Source organism: Triturus cristatus, chromosome 6 (genome assembly GCF_964204655.1).
Source record: "Triturus cristatus chromosome 6, aTriCri1.1, whole genome shotgun sequence".
NCBI classification, from domain to species: domain Eukaryota; kingdom Metazoa; phylum Chordata; class Amphibia; order Caudata; family Salamandridae; genus Triturus; species Triturus cristatus.
Genome location: NC_140589.1, coordinates 619,148,690 through 619,171,053, shown reverse-complemented (window position 1 = coordinate 619,171,053; position 22,364 = coordinate 619,148,690). Strand labels below are relative to the sequence as shown.

General features: G+C 44.5%; 1 protein-coding gene across 1 annotated transcript in view; it reads left to right on the top strand.

Moving 5' to 3' along the window:
• Window positions 1–22,364, top strand: part of LOC146817654 (desmin-like) — a 102,223-nt gene that overhangs the window by 33,037 nt on the left and 46,822 nt on the right. The window contains exons 5-7 of the mRNA XM_085609223.1: window positions 20,781–20,876; window positions 20,986–21,120; window positions 21,432–21,542. Coding sequence (XP_085465349.1) covers window positions 20,781–20,876; window positions 20,986–21,120; window positions 21,432–21,542 — 342 coding nt within the window. The remainder of the gene's footprint in view (window positions 1–20,780; window positions 20,877–20,985; window positions 21,121–21,431; window positions 21,543–22,364) is intronic.

Below are 22,364 nucleotides of genomic sequence, written 5' to 3'. Positions count from 1 at the left end.
CTTAACCGGAGGCTACAGTCTAGCTCACTGGAGAGCTTGTAAATATGGGAAAAAACAATGTTGCAGAGCAGGGCCCACTAAAGGAAATAAATTATCGTGTCAATGGACCACAAGCACCAGAATGCTTGCTGAGAAAATACGCCCACAGGAGGGCGGACCACTAGAGGACTTAAAAATCAAGTAATTGTGGGACATTGCACATCCTGCCTCCTCGACATGAAACCGCCCGTGATCAAGGAAGAAACACTTCCGAAACGCGTAGGGCTTTAATCGGAATGCCTGCTGCCTGCCTGTTGGAAAATTAAAGAACTCTACTGAAATGTGTAGAATTCGGCTGTCTTTCGGAGTGCGCTTTCGATGTTTGGGGCATCTCTGTTGTAAAATATATATATATATATTCACTTAAAAAACCATAGGTTTCACACATGTTATAGTTAGCTGGACATTTCACTCGTAAAAAACCAATGAAATTCCCCCGTTATAGTTAGTGCAGGCAACTATAACTCACGCGACCGCAATCCTCTGCTGATGACGTCAGATATTACATCACTGTATTTAGACACTTATTTACCCATGTCTTCTTCCATTAATCTTTAGCTATACATATATTACAAATATTTATTTTTCAGAAAGACACATATGTCATCAGTGATGTAATATCTGACGTCATCAGCAGAGGATTGCGGTCGCGTGAGTTATAGTTGCCTGCACTAACTATAACGGGGGAATTTCATTGGTTTTTTACGAGTGAAATGTCCAGGTAACTATAACATGTGTGAAACCTATGGTTTTTTAAGTGAATTTGCAAGGTTTTTTAAATGCTAATTCGTAACTATAACGTGTGTGAAACCTATGTTTTTTTCAGTGAATTTCAAAGGTTTTTTAAATGCTAATTTATGTATGTATTTTTTTTTTTTATGGAATTTTCAGCTTGCGCGCACCGTGCGCGCACCGTGCGCGCGCTTCGTGAACTTCGTGGAATTTTTACCGTTTTTTCACCGTGCGCGCAGGGTGCGCGCACTCCGCGATTTTTCGAAAAAAAAAAATTCTTTTTTTTGCCCTTGGGGGTCCTTCTGGGACCCCCTGACAAAGGCTAGGGGGTCAGGAACTGTCCACCCTGCCCCATTTTCACGTTCTCCACCTTTGTTTTGCACCCCCTCAGACTGCGAGAGACAAAATGGCAGGCGACACTTCCTGGTTTCGACCGATTCGAATGTTTACCGACATCTAACAACCAATCAGAATTGCGCTCGCGCACGTAAGGGTGCGCGCACGGTGCGCGCGTATAGATATTGATATGGATTTAAATGCTATTTTCTCAGGAAATACTGAACAGATTTACACAAGACCTTCAAAAGGCACTTCTTTGACCTTATGGCTACCTCTCTGCCAAATTTCACGTAATTCTGTTCAGCCGTTCGGGCTGTAGCTGCGACTAAAGGTCCTATGGAAAAATGCATGGGGAAAACGCGTTTTGGGACCCCCCCTTTTTCTCGGCCCCCGCTTGACGAATCACCCCGAGACTTTCAGGGTAGGAGCTGAACGGAGCGCCCCATTTGTTTTGAAAATTTAGCGAGGATTCGTCAACCGGCGCCAAAGTTATTCAAAATCGAATTTTGAGATTTCCTATGGAAAATAGGTTGTAACTATAACTATCTACTGGCGACCGCCAGTATCTACTGGCAGTCGCCAGTAGATAGTTATAGTTAGGACCGTGTTTCCATAGGAAATCCGCAACATTCTATTTGGAATAACTTTGGCGCCGATTGACGAATCCTCGCGAAATTTTCAAAATAGGGGGGGCGCTCTGCTCCGCTCCTTCCCTGAAAGTCTCGGGGGGATTTGTCAAGCGGGGGCTGAGAAAAAGGGGGGGTCCCAAAACGCGTTTTCCCCATGCATTTTTCCATAGGACCTTTAGTCCAAGCTACAGCCCGAACGGCTGAACAGAATTACTTGAAATTTGGCATAGAGGTAGTCCTCAGGTCAGGGATGTGCCTTTTGCAGGTCTGGTGTAAATCTGTTCAGTATTTCCTGAGAAAATAGCATTTAAAAGCATATATATATCTATAAGCGCGCACCGTGCACGTACGGTAAAACTTACCGTACGTGCACGCTGCCGTGCGCGAGCGCGATTCTGATTGGTTGTTAGATCTCAGTAAACATTCGAATCGGTCGAAACCAGGAAGTGTCGGCCGCCATTTTGTCTCTCGCAGTCTGAGGGGGTGAAAAATAAAGGTGGAGAACGTGAAAAGGGGGCAGGGTGGACAGTTCCTGACCCCCTAGCCTTTGTCAGGGGGTCCCAGAAGGACCCCCAAGGGCCAAAATTTCCTTTAATTTTTTTGCGGAAAATCGCGGAGTAAGCTTAGCGTGCGCGTACGGTAGAAACGGAAAAATTCCGCGAACTGCGTAACGGGGGCGCGCGGTGCGCAAAGCGCACCGTGCGCGTACGGTACGCGCACGGTGAAAAACCTTAAAAAATTTTTTCAAAATACATAACTTAGCATTTAAAAAACCGTACAAATTCACTGAAAAAACCATAGGTTTCACACACGATATAGTTAGGAATTAGCATTTAAAAAACCTTGCAAATTCACTTAAAAAACCATAGGTTTCACACATGTTATAGTTAGCTGGACATTTCACTCGTGAAAAACCATTGAAATTCCCCCATTATAGTTAGTACAGGCAACTATAACTCACGCGACCGCAATCCTCTGCTGATGACGTCAGATATTTCATCACTGATGACATATGTGTCTTTCTGAGAAAAAAATATTTGTAATATATGTATAGCTAAAAATTAATGGAAGAAGACATGGGTAAATAAGTGTCTAAATACAGTGATGTAATATCTGACGTCATCAGCAGAGGATTGCGGTCGCGTGAGTTATAGTTGCCTGCACTAACTATAACGGGGGAATTTCAATGGTTTTTCACGAGTGAAATGTCCAGCTAACTATAACATGTGTGAAACCTATGGTTTTTTAAGTGAATTTGCAAGGTTTTTTAAATGCTAATTCCTAACTATAACGTGTGTGAAACCTATGTTTTTTTCAGTGATATATATATATATATTTTCCAAATGAAAGCTGCTCGCAAATTGAAGACACAGCACTCAACGTTATATTTCACCCTCCTTTAATCGGCAGGCAGCAGCAAACTAAAACGAGCCCTTCCAGCAAAGTCTTGCGCCAATTCATGCCATACGCGTTTCAGAAAAACTTGCCTTCATCACTGGCTTGGCGTTAGGGGGAAAGGAGCAGCGTGCATAATTTTTGCAGGTGTTTTAAGTTCTTAATCCTGCCTCAATGGGCGTGTACTCGCGATGCATGCTGGATATCATAGTCCAGGTAAGTATTCAGTTTTTTAGTAGAGGTCGCTTTACTTTCACCTCCATGATTACAAATCTATTGCGTCGCAGTTATGGGCAAGGCCAGCCTGCTGCTTCAATTGCACTTCACCAAACGGGTACGTTGTTCCACACTGTTCCTCACGATCAAGGCACATGGACCTGCTTCTCCAGCAGTGGGGTTGTCTTCGTGGCCAGAGCGGACCACAACATGCTCCATATGAAAGCTGCTTGCAAATTGAAGACACCGCACACAACGTTATATTTCACCCTCCTTTATTTGGCAGGCAGCAGCAAACTAAAACGAGCCCTTCCAGCAAAGTCTTGCGCCAATTCACGCCATACACGTTTCGGAAAAACTTCCCTTCATCACTGGCTTGGCATTAGGGGATAGGAGCAGGGTGCATAATTTTTGCAGGTGTTTTAAGTTCTTAATCCTGCCTCAATGGGCGTGTACTTGCTATGCATGCTGGATATCGTAGTCCAGGTAAGTATTCTGTTCTTTAGTAGAGGCCGCTTTACCTTCACCACCATAATTACAAATCCATTGGGTCGCGGTTATCGGCAAGGCCAGCCTACTGCTTCAATTGCACCTCACCAAACGGGTACGTTGTTCAATACTGTGCCTCACGATCAAGGCACATAGACCTGCTTCTCCAGCAGTGGGGTTGTCTTTGTGGCCAGAGCGGACCACAACATACTATATATGAAAGCTGCTCGCAAACTGAAGACACCGCACACAATATATTTCACCCTCCTTTATTCGGCAGGCAGCAGCAAACTAAAACGAGCCCTTCCAGCAAAGTCTTGCGCCAATTCACGCCATATGCGTTTCGGAAAAACTTCCCTTAATCACTGGCTTGGCGTTGGGGGGAAAGGAGCAGCATGCATAATTTTGGCAGGTGTTTTAAGTTCTTAATCCTGCCTCAATGGTCGTGTACTTGCTATGCATGCCGGATATCGTAGTACAGGTAAGCATTCAGTTCTTTAGTAGAGGCCGCTATACCTTCACCTCCATAATTACAATTCAATTGGGTCGCTGTTAAGGGCAAGGCCAGCCTGCTGCTTCAATTGCGCCTCACAAAACGGGTACGTTGTTCCACACTGTGCCTCTCGATCAAGGCACATAGACCTGCTTCTCCAGCAGTGGGGTTGTCTTCGTGGCCAGAGAGGGCCACAACATACTCCATATGAAAGCTGCTCGCAAATTGAAGACACCGCACACAACGTTATATTTCACCCTCCTCTATTCGGCAGGCAGCAGCAAACTAAAACGAGCCCTTCCAGGTGTCTTCAATTTGCAAGCAGCTTTCATATGGATATATATATATATATCAAGCTCCAAGTATCACCCCGCCGCTGAACTCTTATTCGACGGGTGCTGCTGTCCGCCAACGTGAGGGTGAAATCACGTAAATTATTCCAGCTACCAAAATGCGGAGCACTCCCAGGACGTTTTCAAAGGTATTTATTAGAGCAAATGCATTTCAGCGTTTAGCCTTCCTCAGTGCTCATCAACTTAGCCCCAAGCACAAAGCACATTCAAATACAACCGCAAATGGTTTCATTGGAGTAGCAATTTATCATGGCCAGTGACGAAGGACTAATTCAGTTCACAGTATTTTGTTAAATCTTGTGGCTGCCATGTTGGTGTGTGCTTTACTGCTTACAGCCTTATGGTGAATACCTCATTGTGTTTAAAAGGCTGCATTTCCTCTCGAATGAAAAGAAAGTCATTTTATTTAACCCCTTCCATGCCCATGACGGAACGGTTCCGTCATGAGCATCGGTTGCGCTGTGCTCATGACGGAACCGTTCCGTCATGGCCCCGCCCGCGCTCGAACCCTTCAGCACCGCGGGGGAATTCCCGCAGCGCTGAAGGGGTTAAATGTCACTTACACACAACATGATTAATACCGTCCTTCGTGATGCCAACCTCTGTGCCTCCTTTTTATTGCTGGTGCCTTTTTGCCATCCCTCGCCGTGCCAAAGTTTCAGAAATGTTGCGCATTCCTGCAGGTTAAAGTATGAATTACTTCAATCCTTCCATTAAATAAATGACAGCATGTACCAGCTGGCAGGGTGTTTTCCATTTCTTGCTGCCTTGGCGGTTCAAGCAGAAATTAACATCACGCTCCAAGTATCACCCAGCTGCTGAACTCTTATTCGACGGGTAATGCTGTCCGCCAACGTGAGGGTGAAATCACGTAAATTATTCCAGCTACCAAAATGCGGAGCACTCCCAGGACGTTTTCAAAGGTATTTATTAGAGCAGTGCTCTAATAAATGGAAGGATTGAAGTAATTCATACTTTAACCTGCAGGAATGCGCAACATTTCTGAAACTTTGGCACGGCGAGGGATGGCAAAAAGGCACCAGCAATAAAAAGGAGGCACAGAGGCTGGCATCACGAAGGACGGCATTAATCATGTTGTGTGTAAGTGACATTTAAATAAAATGACTTTCTTTTCATTCGAGAGGAAATGCAGCCTTTTAAACACAATGAGGTATTCACCATAAGAAGAGCAAAAGAGGAAGGTGCACCAGTAAGAAGTCCAGGTCCAAACAATATCTTTGAAATATTCTTTTAATTTTCTTGTAAAAAGACTCGCAGCCAACGCGTTTCGTTCCACACTGGAACTTCTTCAAGGCAAAAACAGGCTTCTGTTAGAACAGACAACATAGTTAAGGATGCAACATAATGGTATCCCGCACGTGTGAAGAATATATATTCACAAACAGATGGTAAGTATATCAGTAGTAAGAATATAATATGGCTTCGTCTAATGTTCGAGTTCAAAACAGGAAGAGTCACCACGACAGCATGGGTAGCTATACAATACAGATGACCAAAGTGACGGCTCCGTAATACGAGCACACAAGTATCAGGGATTCCAATATTCTTGGAATCCAATGTCCCCAACCCGTCCTCAGAACGTGTAACAGCAAACTGCACTTTGCTGTTACACGTTCTGAGGACGGGTTGGGGACATTGGATTCCAAGAATATTGGAATCCCTGATACTTGTGTGCTCGTATTACGGAGCCGTCACTTTGGTCACCTGTATTGTATAGCTACCCATGCTGTCGTGGTGACTCTTCCTGTTTTGAACTCGAACATTAGACGAAGCCATATTATATTCTTACTACTGATATACTTACCATCTGTTTGTGAATATATATTCTTCACATGTGCGGGATACCATTACGTTGCATCCTTAACTACGTTGTCTGTTCTAACAGAAGCCTGTTTTTGCCTTGAAGAAGTTCCAGTGTGGAACGAAACGCGTTGGCTGCGAGTCTTTTTACAAGAAAATTAAAAGAATATTTCAAAGATATTGTTTGGACCTGAACTTCTTACTGGTGCACCTTCCTCTTTTGCTCTTCTTTCATATAACTGGTCTCCAGTGGAGTCGATCTACGGCGTGCTCCAGGAAGATTTGTGCACAGGGACTGAACTTTTAACTAAAAAATTTGGGATTTGAAGTGCTTAACTTATGGTCAGCCGTAGCTTGTTTTTTTGCATAAGGTATTCACCATAAGGCTGTAAGCAGTAAAGCACACACCAACATGGCAGCCACAAGATTTAACAATATACTGTGAACTGAATTAGTCCTTCGTCACTGGCCATGATAAATTGCCACTCCAATGAAACCATTTGCGGTTGTATTTGAATGTGCTTTGTGCTTGGGGCTAAGTTGATGAGCACTGAGGAAGGCTAAACGCTGAAATGCATTTGCTCTAATAAATACCTTTGAAAACGTCCTGGGAGTGCTCCGCATTTTGGTAGCTGGAATATATATATATATATATGACTTCAAGTTCATTTGTGCATTTTATTGTAATTGCAACATGTCCATAAGATATGATCCACATATATATGTATCACTGGAAAAGTCAAAGGTTACAGGGACGTTATAGTTAGGCTCGCATTTCACTCATACAAAACGAGGGAAATTCAGCAGCTCCAGTTACCTGAGCTAACTATAACTTATGCCCCCTCTATGCACTGCTGATGACCTCACATATATCACTCATGACATAGTCAGTGACATCACTGATAACATCTCAAATGACACCATTGATTACCTCACTGATGACATCATCCAGTGAGTGTAATTTCTTGTAAGAGGTTAGGTTTGTTAAACATATATAATAAGCTGCTACAAAAGTTTACTTTAGTACATTAGTATACTATGTGTACAACTAATGAGTGATACTATTTTTAACATATATTATGTTAATAGCTGTATTACTGTGTATATCCGTGTGTGAGTGGTTGTGTGAGTGGCTGTATAGGTGTGTGAGTGGGGGTGGCTGTATGTGTATATAAGTGGATGTGCAAGTAGCTGTGTGGGCACGTGTGTGGCTGTATGAGTGGTTGTATTGGTGATTTAGTGGGTGTATCAGTGGCTGTATGGGTGAGTGAGTGGCTGTATGGATAGATGAGTGGGTGTGTGAGTGACTTATAGGTGAGTGAGTGGGTGTCTGAATGGCTGTATGAGTGAGTGACAGGGTGTGTAAGTGGGTATATGGGTGAGATAGTGGTTATTTGAGTGGGTGTTTAAGTGAGTTGGTATGTGAGTGGCTGTATTGGAAACTATTCCTCTGTGAATGGCTGTATGGTTGAGTGGATGAGTCAGCTGATGTGGGAGTTGTATGGATGTGTGAATTAGTATGTAAGTGGTTGTGTGGGTGTGTGCATGAGTGTGTCTGAGTGCTTGTATGGGTGAGTATGGTTGAGTGAGTGGCTGTTTTGAGAGGCTGTATGGGCAAGTAAGTGGGTGTGTGAGTGGCTGTTTAGGTGAATAAGTGGGTGTGTAAGTAGTATGGGTGAGTGGCTGTATAGGTGAGTGACTAGTTGTATGAGTAGCTGCATGGGTTGTGTGGGTGTGTGAGTGGGTGTATCAAAGGTTGTATAGGGGTATGAATGGGTGTTTGAGTGGTTGTGTGGATGATGTTATCAGTTATGTCATTTGAGATGTCATCAGTGATGTCACTGACTATGTCAGGAGTGACTAATATATGATGTCATAAGTTCTGAATTGCGGGGCGTACGTTATAGTTAGCTTTGGTAACTATAACTGCTGAATTTCTCTGGTTTTGTACAAGTGAAATGTGAGTCTAACTATAACGTCCCTTTAACCTTTGACTTTTTCAGTGATACATATATATGTGTATCATATCTTATGGACATGTTGCAATTACAATAAAATGCACAAATGAACTTTGAGTCATATATATATATATATATATATATATATATATATATATATATATATATATATATATATATATATCAAAAAAATACCCTTTCAGGCATAGAGTGATGAATAAATTATGCAAAAAAGAAGCAGAGAACTCTGGGTAGTTCTCAAGTTTAGGTGGAAAGCAGGTCCTGTATGGAGCACTCTCAACACCAGCGACACTCTAGATCTGCTCACCTCAAATGTCTGTTTTTCTATCAAAATATTTAAGCATAGGATTAGCACAGTGCCATCCACGTTGAGATAGAAAAGGACAAAGTCTTTTGCCATTTGTACAGCAAAGTCTTTAAGCATAGGACTAGCACAGTGCTGTCCTTGCCGAGCTGTAAAATGACAAAAGCCAATTACCACTCCAGGCACAGTATTACAGCTTTGAATTGGTATAAAACCAATCAAGCCAACCTGAAATGAGTAAAAGCAACCCCTGACACGGTGTTTTGCTCTAATTAGAGCTCTTCAGAGAGGTATAGCTTTGTCCAGACACAAGGGAGCACCCAGTATAAGTAAAAAAAATACCCTTTCAGGCATAGAGTGACGAATAAATTATGCAAAAAAGAAGCAGAGAACTCTGGGTAGTTCTCAAGTTTAGGTGGAAAGCAGCTCCTGTATGGAGCACTCTCAACACCAGCGACACTCTAGATCTGCTCACCTCAAATGTCTGTTTTTCTATCAAAATGTTTAAGCATAGGATTAGCACAGTGCCATCCACGCCGAGATAGAAAAGGACAAAGTCTTTTGCCATTTGTACAGCAAAGTCTTTAAGCATAGGACTAGCACAGTGCTGTCCTTGCCGAGCTGTAAAATGACAAAAGCCAATTACCACTCCAGACACAGTATTACAGCTTTGAATTGGTAAAATACCAATCAAGCCAACCTGAAATGAGTAAAAGCAACCCCTGACACAGTGTTTCGCTCTAATTAGAGCTCTTCGAGCGAAATTCTGATTGGTTGTTAGATGTCAGTCAACATGCGAATCGGTCGAAATCAGGAAGTGTTGGCCGCCATTTTGTCTCTCGCACTGAAAAGGACTGGGGGAAAAAAGGTGAAAAACTTGAAAAGGGGGCAGGGAAGAGAGTTCCTGACCACAGAAGGACCCCCCAGGGGGAAAAAAACATTTCATTTCTTTTTTTTAAAAATCGCGGGGTGCGCGCACGGTAAAAAAATTTAAAAAAAAAGATATATTAAGAAATACATAACTTAGCATTTAAAAAACCGTACAAATTCACTTAAAAAACCATAGGTTTCACACACGTTATAGTTAGGAATTAGCATTTAAAAAACCTTGCAAATTCACTTAAAAAACCATAGGTTTCACACAGGTTATAGTTAGGTGGATATTTCTCTCGTAAAAAAACAATGAAATTCCCCCGTTATAGCTAGTTCAGATAACTATAACTCGCGCGACCGCCACTCTATCACAAGATGATGTCATCAGTGATGTCATGAGTGATGCCACTGACCATGTCTTGAGTGATGTAATATGTGACGTCATCAGCAGTGGATTGCGGGCGCGCGAGTTATAGTTATCTGAACTAACTATAACGGGGGAATTTCATTGGTTTTTTACGAGAGAAATATCCACCTAACTATAACCTGTGAGAAACCTATAGTTTTTTAAGTGAATATATATATACCTTTGTTTTTTTTCAGTGAATTTTTAAGACTTTTTAAAATTCTGTTTCCTAACTATAATGTCCCTGTAAGCTTTTGTTTTTTTTCAGTGAATTTCGCTGTTTTTTTAAATTTTGTTTCCTAAGTGTAACCTGTAACATTTGAGAGTGGGTTTGTGAGTGACTGTATAGGTAGGTTAGTGTGTGTGTGAGTCTCTGAGTGGGTGAGTGAGTGGGTGCATGAATTTCTGAGTGGGTACATGAATCTCTGAGTGGGTGTGTGAATAGTAACTAGGGGTGGGTGGTAAACTCCGCTCCGCTAGTGGAGCTTGTGGAGTTTTGGCCACTCCGTGCTCCGCATTGAACGTGGAGTTCTGCATAAACTCCACCAGCCCATCGGGGGAGCAGAGTTTACCAGCGCGCTCACCTCTAGTTTCAGCAATTCCTCAGTGAGGGACTTACTTGTGGCAACAATTGGGGTTTTATGACTCCCAATGACCCTCAGCAGCCAAGGGGACTTCATCCCCAACCAGTAGTGTACCAGGAGGCTCCTTTGCAGAGTGGTTGAAAAAGGGAGCAGAGCCTCTGAAGAGGTCTCAGCAATTCTGAGCAAGCTCGTTTCTGACCTTTATTTTGCCTCTTTCTGCTAGTTTCTGACCTTTATTTTGCCTTTTTCTGCTCATTTCTCACCTTTTTTTTCCTCTTTCTGCTCATTGCTGACCCTTATTCTGCCTCTTCTAACTCATTGCTGACCTTTATTCTGCCTCTTTCTGCTAATTTCTGACGTTTAATCTGCCCTTTTCTGCTTGTTTCTCATGTTTATTCTTCCTCTTTCTGCTTGTTTCTGACATTTATTCTGCCTCCTGCTACTCTTTTCTGACCTCTATTTTGCCTCTTTTTTCTCATTGCTGACTGTCATTTTGCCTCTTTCTTCTTAGTTCTCACCTTTATTTTGCCTCTTGCTGCTTGTTTCTGTTCTCTATTCTGCCTCTTCCTGCTCGTTGCTGACCTTTATTCTGCCGCTTTCTGATCGTTTCTCACCTCTTTCTGCTTGTAGCTACCTTTATTCTGCCTTTTTCTGCTCCCTTCTGACCTTTTTTCTGCGTCTTTCTGCTCATTTCTGACCTCCATTATGCCTCTTGCTGCTTGTTTCCTACCTGTAATCTTCCTCTTTCTGTTTGATGCTCACCTTAATTCTGCCTCTTTCTGCTTGTTCTTGACCTCTATTCTGCCTCTTTCTGCCCGTTTCTACCTGTTATCTTGCCTCTTTCTGCTCGTTGCTGACCTTTATCCTGCGTCGTCCTGCTCATTTCTCAACTTTATTCTGCTTCTTGCTGCTCATTCCTGATCTTTATTCTGCCTCTTTCTCCTCATTTCTGACTTCTTTTCTGCCTCTTGCTGCTCGTTTCTGCTCTCTGTTCTTCCTCTCTCTGCTCATTTTTACCTCTATTCTGCCTCTTTCTGCTTATTGCTGACATTTATTTTGCCTCTTGCTGCTGATTTCTGATCTCTATTTTGCCTCTCTCTGCTTATTTCTGGAGAAGTGTGGCTCAGTGGTTAGAGCAGCAGACCCTGATGCAGAGGTCTGGCCCGGGACCAGGGTTCAATTCCCCACCTCAGCGGGTCTTGGGCTCAAAATTCCACGGACCTGATAATTCTCGCCTCGGTGCCTATTCCAATCATGGAGTCCCACTCTGCAACTCTGGGCAATATTTTGCTTAATCTCCACAACAGCCCCCACAACGCTAAGGATGCCTGGCCTCCACCTTGTGGGTGCCCAGGAGTGGACACCTCACAGGGAAAGCCAGGATGGGTTCCACAGCGGTATTCGTACAAGCGCCTTGAGACCCTTGCGGGTGAGTAGTGCGCTATACAAGTATCAATTTACAATTTATTTCTGACCTGTATTCTGCTTTTTTCTGCTCCCGTCTGACCTTTTTTCTGTCTCTTTCTGCTTGTTTCGGACCTTTATTCTACCTCTTTCTGCTTGTTTCTGACCTTTATTCTGCCTCGTTTCTGTTAATTTCTGACCTCTATTTAGCCTTTTGCTGCTCGTTTCTGACCTCTATTCTCCCTCTTTCTGCTCATTACTGGCCTTTATTCTGCCACTTTCTGCTAGTTTCTCACCTTTATCTTGCCTCTTGCTGGTCGTTGCTGACCTTTATTCTGCCTCCTTTGGCTCATTGCTGACCTTTATTCTGCCTCTTTCTGCTCGTTTCTGACCTTTATTCTGCCTATTTCTGCTTGTTTCTCGTGTTTATTCTTCCTCTTTCTGCTCGTTTCTGACCTTTATTCTGCCTCCTGCTGCTCATTTCTGACCTCTATTTTGCCTCTTTCTTCTCATTGCTGACCGTTATTTTGCCGCTTTCTGCTTGTTTCCCACCTTTATTTTGCCTCTTGCTGCTTGTTTCTGTTCTCTATTCTGCCTCTTCCTGCTCGTTGCTGACCTTTATTCTGCCGCTTTCTGCTTGTTTCTCACTTTTATCTTGCCTCTTTCTGTTTGTTGCTGACCTTAATCCTGCCTCCTGTTGCTCATTTCCCACCTTTATTCTGCCTCTTTCTGCTCACTGCTGTTCTCGATTGTCCCTCTTTCTGCTCATTTCTGAACTTTATTCTGCCTCTTGCTGCTCGTTTCTGACCTCTATTCTGCCTCTTTGTGCTTGTTTCTGACCTTTATTCTGCCTCTTTTCTGCTCATTTGTGACCTCTATTTAGCCTCTTGCTGCTCGTTTCAGACCTCTATTCTGCCTCTTTCTGCTCATTGCTGACCTTTTATTTTGCCTCTTCCTGCTCGTTGCCCACCTTTATTGTGCCTCCTGCTGCTGGTGTCTGACCTCTATTTTACTTCTTTCTGCTCCCCTCTGACCTTTATTCTGCCACTTTCTGCTCGTTTCTGACCTTTATTATGCCTTTTTTCTGCTTGTTTCTCATGTTTATTCTTCCTCTGTCTGCTCGTTTCTGACCTTTATTCTGCCTCCTGCTGCTCATTTCTGACCTCTATTTTGCCTCTTTCTTCTCATTGCTGACCGTTATTTTACCGCTTTCTGCTTGTTTCCCACCTTTATTTTACCTCTTGCTGCTTGTTTCTGTTCTCTATTCTGCCTCTTCCTGCTCGTTGCTGACCTTTATTCTGCCGCTTTCTGCTTGTTTCTCACTTTTATCTTGCCTCTTTCTGCTTGTTGCTGACCTTAATCCTGCCTCCTGTTGCTCATTTCCCACCTTTATTCTGCCTCTTTCTGCTCGCTGCTGTTCTCGATTGTCCCTCTTTCTGCTCATTTCTAAACTTTATTCTGCCTCTTGTGCTCGTTTCTGACCTCTATTCTGCCTCTTTGTTCTTGTTTCTGACCTTTATTCTGCCTCTTTCTGCTCATTGCTGACCTTTTATTTTGCCTCTTCCTGCTTGTTTCCCACCTTTATTGTGCCTCCTGCTGCTGGTGTCTGACCTCTATTTTACCTCTTTCTGCTCCCCTCTGACCTATATTCTGCCTCTTTCTGCTCGTTTCTGACCTCCATTATGCCTCTTACTGCTCATTTGCTACCTCTAATCTGCCTCTTTCTGTTCGTTGCTCACCTTAATTCTGCCTGTTTCTGCTCGTTTTTGACCTGTATTCTGTCTCTTTCTGCTTGTTTCTCACCTTTTATCTTGCCTCTTTCAGCTCGTTGCTGAACTTTATTCTGCCTGTGTCTTCTCCTTTCTGACCTTTATCCTGTCTCTTGCTGCTCGTTTCTCACATTTATTTAGCCTCTTTCTGCTCATTGCTGGCCTTTATTCTGCCTCTTTCTGCTCGCTTCTGACTTTTAGTCTTCCTTTTTCTGCTTGTTTCTTACCTTTATCTTTCCTCTCACAGCTTGTTGATGACCTTTAGTTTGCCTCTTGCTGCTCATTTCTGACCTTTATCCTGCCTCTTTCTAACCTTTATTCTGCCTCTTTCTGCTAATTTCTGACCTTTATTTTCCTTCTTCCTGCTCTTCTCTTGGACCTCATGGAGGAGCCTCAAGGCCTTTGTGGTCCCAGCCAACTCCCTGTCTCCTGTTGGAGCTGGCATTGCTGCTGCACGGAGGGAGCTGTTGGAAAAGCAGCCCCCTCCATACAGGAGCAATCTGTTTCATCACTTTCCATGCTCGCATGTCTGTGGGCAGGGAAGCAGATGAAACCTCCACTTCTAGCGGGAGGGAGCACTTTGATGTCTCCCACCCGCTGGAACTGGAGTGTTTGCTTATTCTTGGCGGTAGATGTCACAGCTTCTGCCATGCATAAGCAAACAGCTATGTCCTGAAGGTGGGCACTCGAGGACATAGCTGGAGCTGGCCCTGTAGGGTGGCAGTCTGCATGGCCATGTAGGCCTCCAGGAGGTGCCATGCAGCCCCCCTCCTTTCTTGTGCATGGGCCGCCAAGGGGAGGTGGTGGTCCCTGGGGCCAAGAAGAGCCTGGGAGGGGGGCCGCATCACCCCGCTCCCATTCTTGGCGAAAAGTATTTGGCCCTGGAAAGGTGGTGGTCCCCGGGGCCCAGGGGGTCTGCAGGCCCCACCCCTCCATTTTGTGTTATTAAGCCCTGGGAAGTTGGTGGTCCCCTTGGCACGAGGGGTCTGTATGGCCCGACAATGTATGAGTTCACTGGGGAAGTGGTGGTCCCTGGGTCTCAATGAGGCTTGGGAGGGGGCCCTGTGCGCCCCCTCCTGTTTTTGAAAAATGCCCCTGGACTTGGCCCACTAAGGAGCCCTTTTGAAAACAAGCGCAGGAGCCTGCTCTTGTTTTGTAAACTTATTTTTGCTGTAAATGTCACGAATTCGCAGCAATTTTTTAAAATACTTTTATACCATCGCGACGTTCCAGGGAACCTCAAGACTAAGGCTTGGGGGTTAGGGTATTCCTACCCTATCTCCCTTTTTTTTTGTTATATTTTTTTAGGGGGACTCAGCTGAAGCGGAGTCCCATGATGGCTGCCACTTGAAGTGTTTGCAGCCAATCAGAGCTCTGCATTTCCCTGCACAAGCTTGTTATTATTCGTAAAGTCCCTTCTGCCACAGATATCACTAACTTAGTTTTCTTATATTTCTTAACAACTACTGAATGGATTTACACCAAATGACTGAAGGTGTGATCTGCGAAACCAAATCTTCCTTTCTGCCAAATTTGGTGTAAATCCCGTCAAGTGCTTTGGGCTGCAGATTCAACTAAATATCCTATGGTAATTAGCATGGGAAACGCACTTATTTTGACCCACCCTTTTACTCGGCCCCCACTTCACAGATCGCTCTGAAACTTTCCATGCAAAACAAAATTAATCTGGCCCTTTTTTTAGAAAATGTGGTGAAGTTTCAAACTGCGCCAAAGATATAGGCAAGTCAAAAAACGCATTTCCTGTGGAAACATGGCCCTAACTATAACTACCTACTGTGCTTCAAAGTTTCATAATCCTTGAAATTTATTGCAAAGGCTGATACATTTCTACTGGAACGGTCTTTGTCAAAATCACAACAATCAAAAGTACCATAGTTGCAGAAGTTTGTACTTAATTTTGTACATACTTCGTTTTACTATTGCATTCTGTACCACAATGCTTAAAAAAATGTTTGATTGTTGTCCAGCCACTTGGTAACTGGTTAGACATGTTAATGGATGTACATGCACTCAGGGGCACCATTACGCTTTTGAAAGAATCATGGTCTGACCTTCCTCAATGCATTAAAATATTAATTATTTTCCCATGAATTTAGCAACCTGTAAAAACGGATGAGCCGTGAGAAACAATGCGCTTATCAAGACGTTTCAACTTTATGTCAGTAAGTAAAGGAGTATAAAAGGGGGGTGGTGATGGACGGAGCATCAGAACAAATCAAACACTCACACCCAGTCAACAGATCTGGGTTTGATCCATCACCGTTCTTTAGCCCACTCTGCAACCCCAGTTCAGACATGGCCATATGCAAATCAGTCTGACCCTGTGCCTCATGGGAACAGTCCAGCCCGAACTGCCAAGCCATGCCTTCCCTGGACCGGAAACAAGCTTCCTAGGACCGGTTTCTGGCATTTCAGCCGTCTTCAGCCAGGCTTGCTTGAATCCAGTGGCAAAGTGAGCAAGGGACTCACGTCTGAGCATACCCTGCCAACTTATGGTGAACAAAGCGGTACAAAAGGGGGTGGTGATGGACGGAGCATCAGAACCAATCAAACACTCACACCCAGTCAACAGATCTGGGTTTGATCCATCACCGTTCTTTAGCCCACTCTGCCACCCCAGTTCAGACATGGCCATATGCAATCAGTCTGACCCTGTGCCTCATGGGAACAGTCCAGCCCGAACTGCCAAGCCTTGCCTTCCCTGGACCGGAAACAAGCTTCCTGGGACTGGTTTCTGGCATTTCAGCCGTCTTCAGCCAGGCTTGCTTGAATCCAGTGGCAAAGTGAGCAAGGGACTCACGTCTGAGCATACCCTGCCAACTTATGGCGAACAAAGCGGTACAAAAGGGGGTGGTGATGGACGGAGCATCAGAACCAATCAAACACTCACACCCAGTCAACAGATCTGGGTTTGATCCATCACCGTTCTTTAGCCCAATCTGCCACCCCAGTTCAGACATGGCGATATGCAAATCAGTCTGGCCCTGTGCCTCATGGGAACAGTCCAGCCCGAACTGCCAAGCCATGCCTTCCCTGGACCGGAAACAAGCTTCCTAGGACCGGTTTCTGGCATTTCAGCCGTCTTCAGCCAGGCTTGCTTGAATCCAGTGGCAAAGTGAGCAAGGGACTCACGTCTGAGCATACCCTGCCAACTTATGGCGAACAAAGCGGTACAAAAGAGGGTGGTGATGGACGGAGCATCAGAACCAATCAAACACTCACACCCAGTCAACAGATCTGGGTTTGATCCATCACCGTTCTTTAGCCCACTCTGCAACCCCAGTTCAGACATGGCCATATGCAAATCAGTCTGACCCTGTGCCTCATGGGAACAGTCCAGCCCGAACTGCCAAGCCATGCCTTCCCTGGACCGGAAACAAGCTTCCTAGGACTGGTTTCTAGCATTTCAGCCGTCTTCAGCCAGGCTTGCTTGAATCCAGTGGCAAGGTGAGCAAGGGACCATGTCTGAGCATACCCTGCCAACTTATGGCGAACAAAGCGGTACAAAAGGGGGTGGTGATGGACGGAGCATCAGAACCAATCAAACACTCACACCCAGTCAACAGATCTGGGTTTGATCCATCACCGTTCTTTAGCCCACTCTGCCACCACAGTTCAGACATGGCCATATGCAAATCAGTCTGACCCTGTGCCTCATGGGAACAGTCCAGCCCGAACTGCCAAGCCATGCCTTCCCTGGACCGGAAACAAGCTTCCTAGGATCGGTTTCTGGCATTTCAGCCGTCTTCAGCCAGGCTTGCTTGAATCCAGTGGCAAAGTGAGCAAGGGACTCACGTCTGAGCATACCCTGCCAACTTATGGCGAACAAAGCGGTACAAAAGGGGGTGGTGATGGACGGAGCATCAGAACCAATCAAACACTCACACCCAGTCAACAGATCTGGGTTTGATCCATCACCGTTGTTTAGCCCACTCTGCCACCCCAGTTCAGACATGGCCATATGCAAATCAGTCTGACCCTGTGCCTCATGGAAACAGTCCAGCCCGAACTGCCAAGCCATGCCTTCCCTGGTCCGGACACAAGCTTCCTAGGACCGGTTTCCGGCATTTCAGCCGTCTTCAGCCAGGTTTGCTTGAATCCAGTGGCAAAGTGAGCAAGGGACTCACGTCTGAGCATACCCTGCCAACGTATGGCGAACAAAGCGGTACAAAAGGGGATGGTGATGGACAGAGCATCAGAACCAATCAAACACTCACACCCAGTCAACAGATCTGGGTTTGATCCATCACCGTTCTTTAGCCCACTCTGCCACCCCAGTTCAAACATGGCCATATGCAAATCAGTCTGACCCTGTGCCTCATGGGAACAGTCCAGCCCGAACTGCCAAGCCATGCCTTCCCTGGACCGGAAACAAGCTTCCTAGGACCGGTCTCTGGCATTTCAGCCGTCTTCAGCCAGGCTTGCTTGAATCCAGTGGCAAAGTGAGCAAGGGACTCACGTCTGAGCATACCCTGCCAACTTATGGCGAACAGAGCGGTACAAAAGAGGGTGGTGATGGACGGAGCATCAGAACCAATCAAACACTCACACCCAGTCAACAGATCTGGGTTTGATCCATCACCGTTCTTTAGCCCACTCTGCCACCCCAGTTCAGACATGGCCATATGCAAATCAGTCTGACCCTGTGCCTCATGGGAACAGTCCAGCCCGAACTGCCAAGCCATGCCTTCCCTGGACTGGAAACAAGCTTCCTAGGACACGTTATCGGGTCATTTTACTGTGTTTATGGTGACGTTTTGAATTTATAATAAGTGGGGCAGTATTGATTATTGGGGCTTTGACAAAGACCTTTCCGGTCGAAATGCCTCAGCCTTTGCAATACATTTCACGGATTATGATACTTTGGAATGCGAGCATTTTCTGTGCTTGGAGATTAATGCAGTGCTGATTACATTTTAAGTGGGTCCAGCCCCCACCTCTCTGCACCGACCTCGAGAGATGTATGAAATCGGGAGTCTGCAAGATGATAGCTGGTGAAGAGATATATATATATAAGATATATGTATGTGTATCTATCTATCTATCTATCTATCTATCTATCTATCTATCTATCTATCTATCTATCTATCTATATATATTCAACAATAGTGCCATTCTTGTAAGTTTATCATCAGTAATCACATAGTGTGTAATTAAATAATTTAAGTGCTTAGATTTTATTTTTCTTGATCTTACCTGCTTGTAGGATGCTTTTGATGATATAGCATGGTTTGCAGGTAACCTTGTGTAATTCAAACACAATCATGGCAACAAATAACCCTATGGATCTATCCAACAAGAAGCGTTCCTCTATATTCGTGTAACAGAATTTATGACCTTGAGTCCTTTATCCCTAATAACTATAGATTGTTGGGGGACCATTCACATCGTAAATTAGTTTTTTAAGGGCAGTCTATATCCCAGATACATGCAGGTTAGACCACATTCTCTAAAGCCATTTATAAAAAAGAAATATAATACAACTAAAGGAATGCATTGCAAGGAATCTTGATACAGGAAATAAAAACCTCAAATTCACATCCTGTTTGTGTTTATGTCTTGAATGACAGCTTTATGAGACACGTACTGTTAGCACAATGACTCTGGGAAAAATCTGTTTTTACAAAGCGTATTTCCCGTCCTCGTTCACCATTCGTTTTGAATGCAGCACCTTTTTCTTTTGATTTTTTAGGGAGGTGATGTCCTCGTCTGTTTTCTGGCTAGTGAGACTTCTTTAGAATCCAACCTATGACTTTGTCGTGTAGAGCTTATCTCAATGACTGAACCCATTTTGATGGGTTCTCTTTTAGGGGCCTCTCATGCAGGAGTTTTTAGTTAAGGAAACTCACCCATGTGATTGGAGTTTTGAGCTTTCTGTTGCTTGTAATTTCTTAAGAAATACAATAACTATTAAAAGACTAGTGATTGAAATCATTGAGTAGCCCTTGCACAGTGAAAGTAGATATTTTTCCTTCTGCCGTCTTAATTGACTACTAAAATTGTACTTTGTAGTAAATTAATGTGTTGATCACAAGGCAGCCATTGCCTTGTAAATTGAGGTTGTTTTCCTAATTGGCTGTCTCCTTCCTGGTGATATTCAGCATAAATCTTCTTAGAATAAATATTTACTTGCCAATCTCCCGGTTAAATTAGCTTCATTTAAGCCCTATACTACAATCAAGGGCACTAAAATACGCAATTAGATCTAAATTTTGAGAAAAGAAAAGCAGTTTCAAGTGGGCAAAGCATTGCCTCTTACAACGTCTTACAGGAATCCATTTTTTAATTGATTTTAAGTTTGGACAGTGCTAGGTTGCAAGACAACACAACTTCATATTCAATGTGTTAAGTTTTACATACTTTAGAATCAACAGCGGGTGATTAGAAGATTTTGTGATCATTTCTTTTAAAGGAGACGTCGGCCCGTTATCTCTACAGCACAGACTCCTTGAGGTTTTTATTTCATTTCCTCATGTGTGGAAAGGTAAACACTAACCCCTTTATTTGCTGCCTAATACCATGGAGCCATGTTCACACATCCAAGCTAGTGTAAGGCCAAAAGAAGGAAAAATTGTCTGAACAACACTATTGGAGAGAGGTTGGTTTTTTTAGGCTTACACTGCCTGACCTACACCCAGTGTTAGAGAGAAAAGCTAGATTTTGTGTTATGAATGGGTGTGCTTGCAGTGATGCACAACATTCTCAAGTATTTCACTGCATTGGTTGTTTCAAGCTCATTAATTAATTTTATAGTTTTTTGTGCATGGTGGGCCCACCGAGTTCACCGTTGTACTAGGTCTGTTGGCCTTGCTCGAGGTCTTAGATTATAGAGCAGGTCAATTAGTTATAACAGTGGCGCCCCAGCACATTTGTAATTCTGTTGCCAGGACGGTTATGCATTTGCGCTGATACAACTTGTCTTTTCTTCTTGCAGGACGTGGACGCCGCCACTGCTGGACGCATCTCCCTGGAGAAGCAGCTGGAGCGCTTGGAAGCCGAAATCGTGTTTCTGCAAAGAGTTCACACTGAGGTAAAAAAGTGCTCCTCAAAATGAAAATTGTGCGGTGTCAATGTGCACAGCTCTGCTGCAGACTCCAGATTTTGTTTACCACGTGCCCTTTCTTTGCCGCAACACGCAGGAGATTGAAGATTTGATGCAGCAGATTTACAGCGCCACCACCAGCGTGGACATCGCGTTCTCCATCCCAGACCTGGCCGCCTCTCTGAGGGACATCCAGTCGGAGTACGAAGGGATTGCCGCCAAGAACCTGCAGGTGAAGTCGGAGCGCGTGCCCTGTGTGGGCTGGAGTGACATGTCACATCGTGTACAGAGCAGCGAGGCGCATCCTCCCTTTGACGCGCACATATTGCTCTGTAAACCTCTGATGTTTCCCCCTCGCCCCTCCCCACGGTTCTCCCTCATTAGACTTCACTACTTAATCCAGCATTGGAATAATATAATTCCGCCCGGGTGATTGATGGTTTGGGGGGAAGCTTTGCTGCTTGTCTTGTTAATATGACAGTACACATTTTCCGCTTGCGGTTGCCCGACTTACTCTCCTGCGTGTGTGTTTGTTTCCCCCAGGAGGTAGACGAGTGGTACAAAACCAAATTTGTGGACTTCAATCAAGCTTCCACGAAACACGCGGAGAACGTGCGACGTTTCAGGGAAGAAATGGGAGACTGCAAGAGAAGTGTAAGCTGATTTGAAAAGGCCTTCCAGCTTAGGCTGTGTCACTTCCAATAGGACACTTGCCGGGGATGTCGCGAGGCCGTAGAACATGCCCGTCTGCCCGCGCTCCTGTCTTGTGGAAGTGACGTTCCTACTCGGTCGGGTAGTTGGGGGAGGGGAAGGCGCAATTTTTGCCGAGCTTTATGCAACAGTAAAACACAGGGTTGGCGGGTCTGGAAAATTGATTTCAGGAGGCCATGGTTGGAAAGGGCTGTCACCAACTTTACATCATTTATGCAGGCCGGATTGTCTTATTCTCAAGCTAGCCGTCCATTTCAGGAACATTTGAGTCGATTGCTTCCATTTCAAGGATATTTTATGTTTCATGCATTTATAGCAATTTCAATGAGAGTTATATTCAGAATCAAACCCATGGAGATTGTTAACAGCAATAAAAACATAAACGCAGGAGCCCATAGAGTTCCACAGGAGCCCGCTGCCAGGTACCACAGCTGCCAGTCTTCATTCCACCTCATGCATTTCTCTTTCACCACCTTGCACTTCCTGCCTCTTTATCTCAGTCTCGAAGGTTATTTTTCTCCCATGCCTTCACCCCTGCCACTGTTTTCCGATTGTTCTTTTCCTACCCCTTCTTCCTTCCCCCCTCTTGCTTTTGCTTCGGGAAAAAGGGCCACATGCATCAAGAATTTTTGTCTTCGCAAACGGGCCGATTTGCAGAATCGGCCCGGTTGCGAACGCAAAAAATGCTTTTCAGATGCAGCAAACCATATTTTGTGATTCGGTACCGAATTGCAAAATGAGTTTGCGATTTGCGTTTAGGAAGGG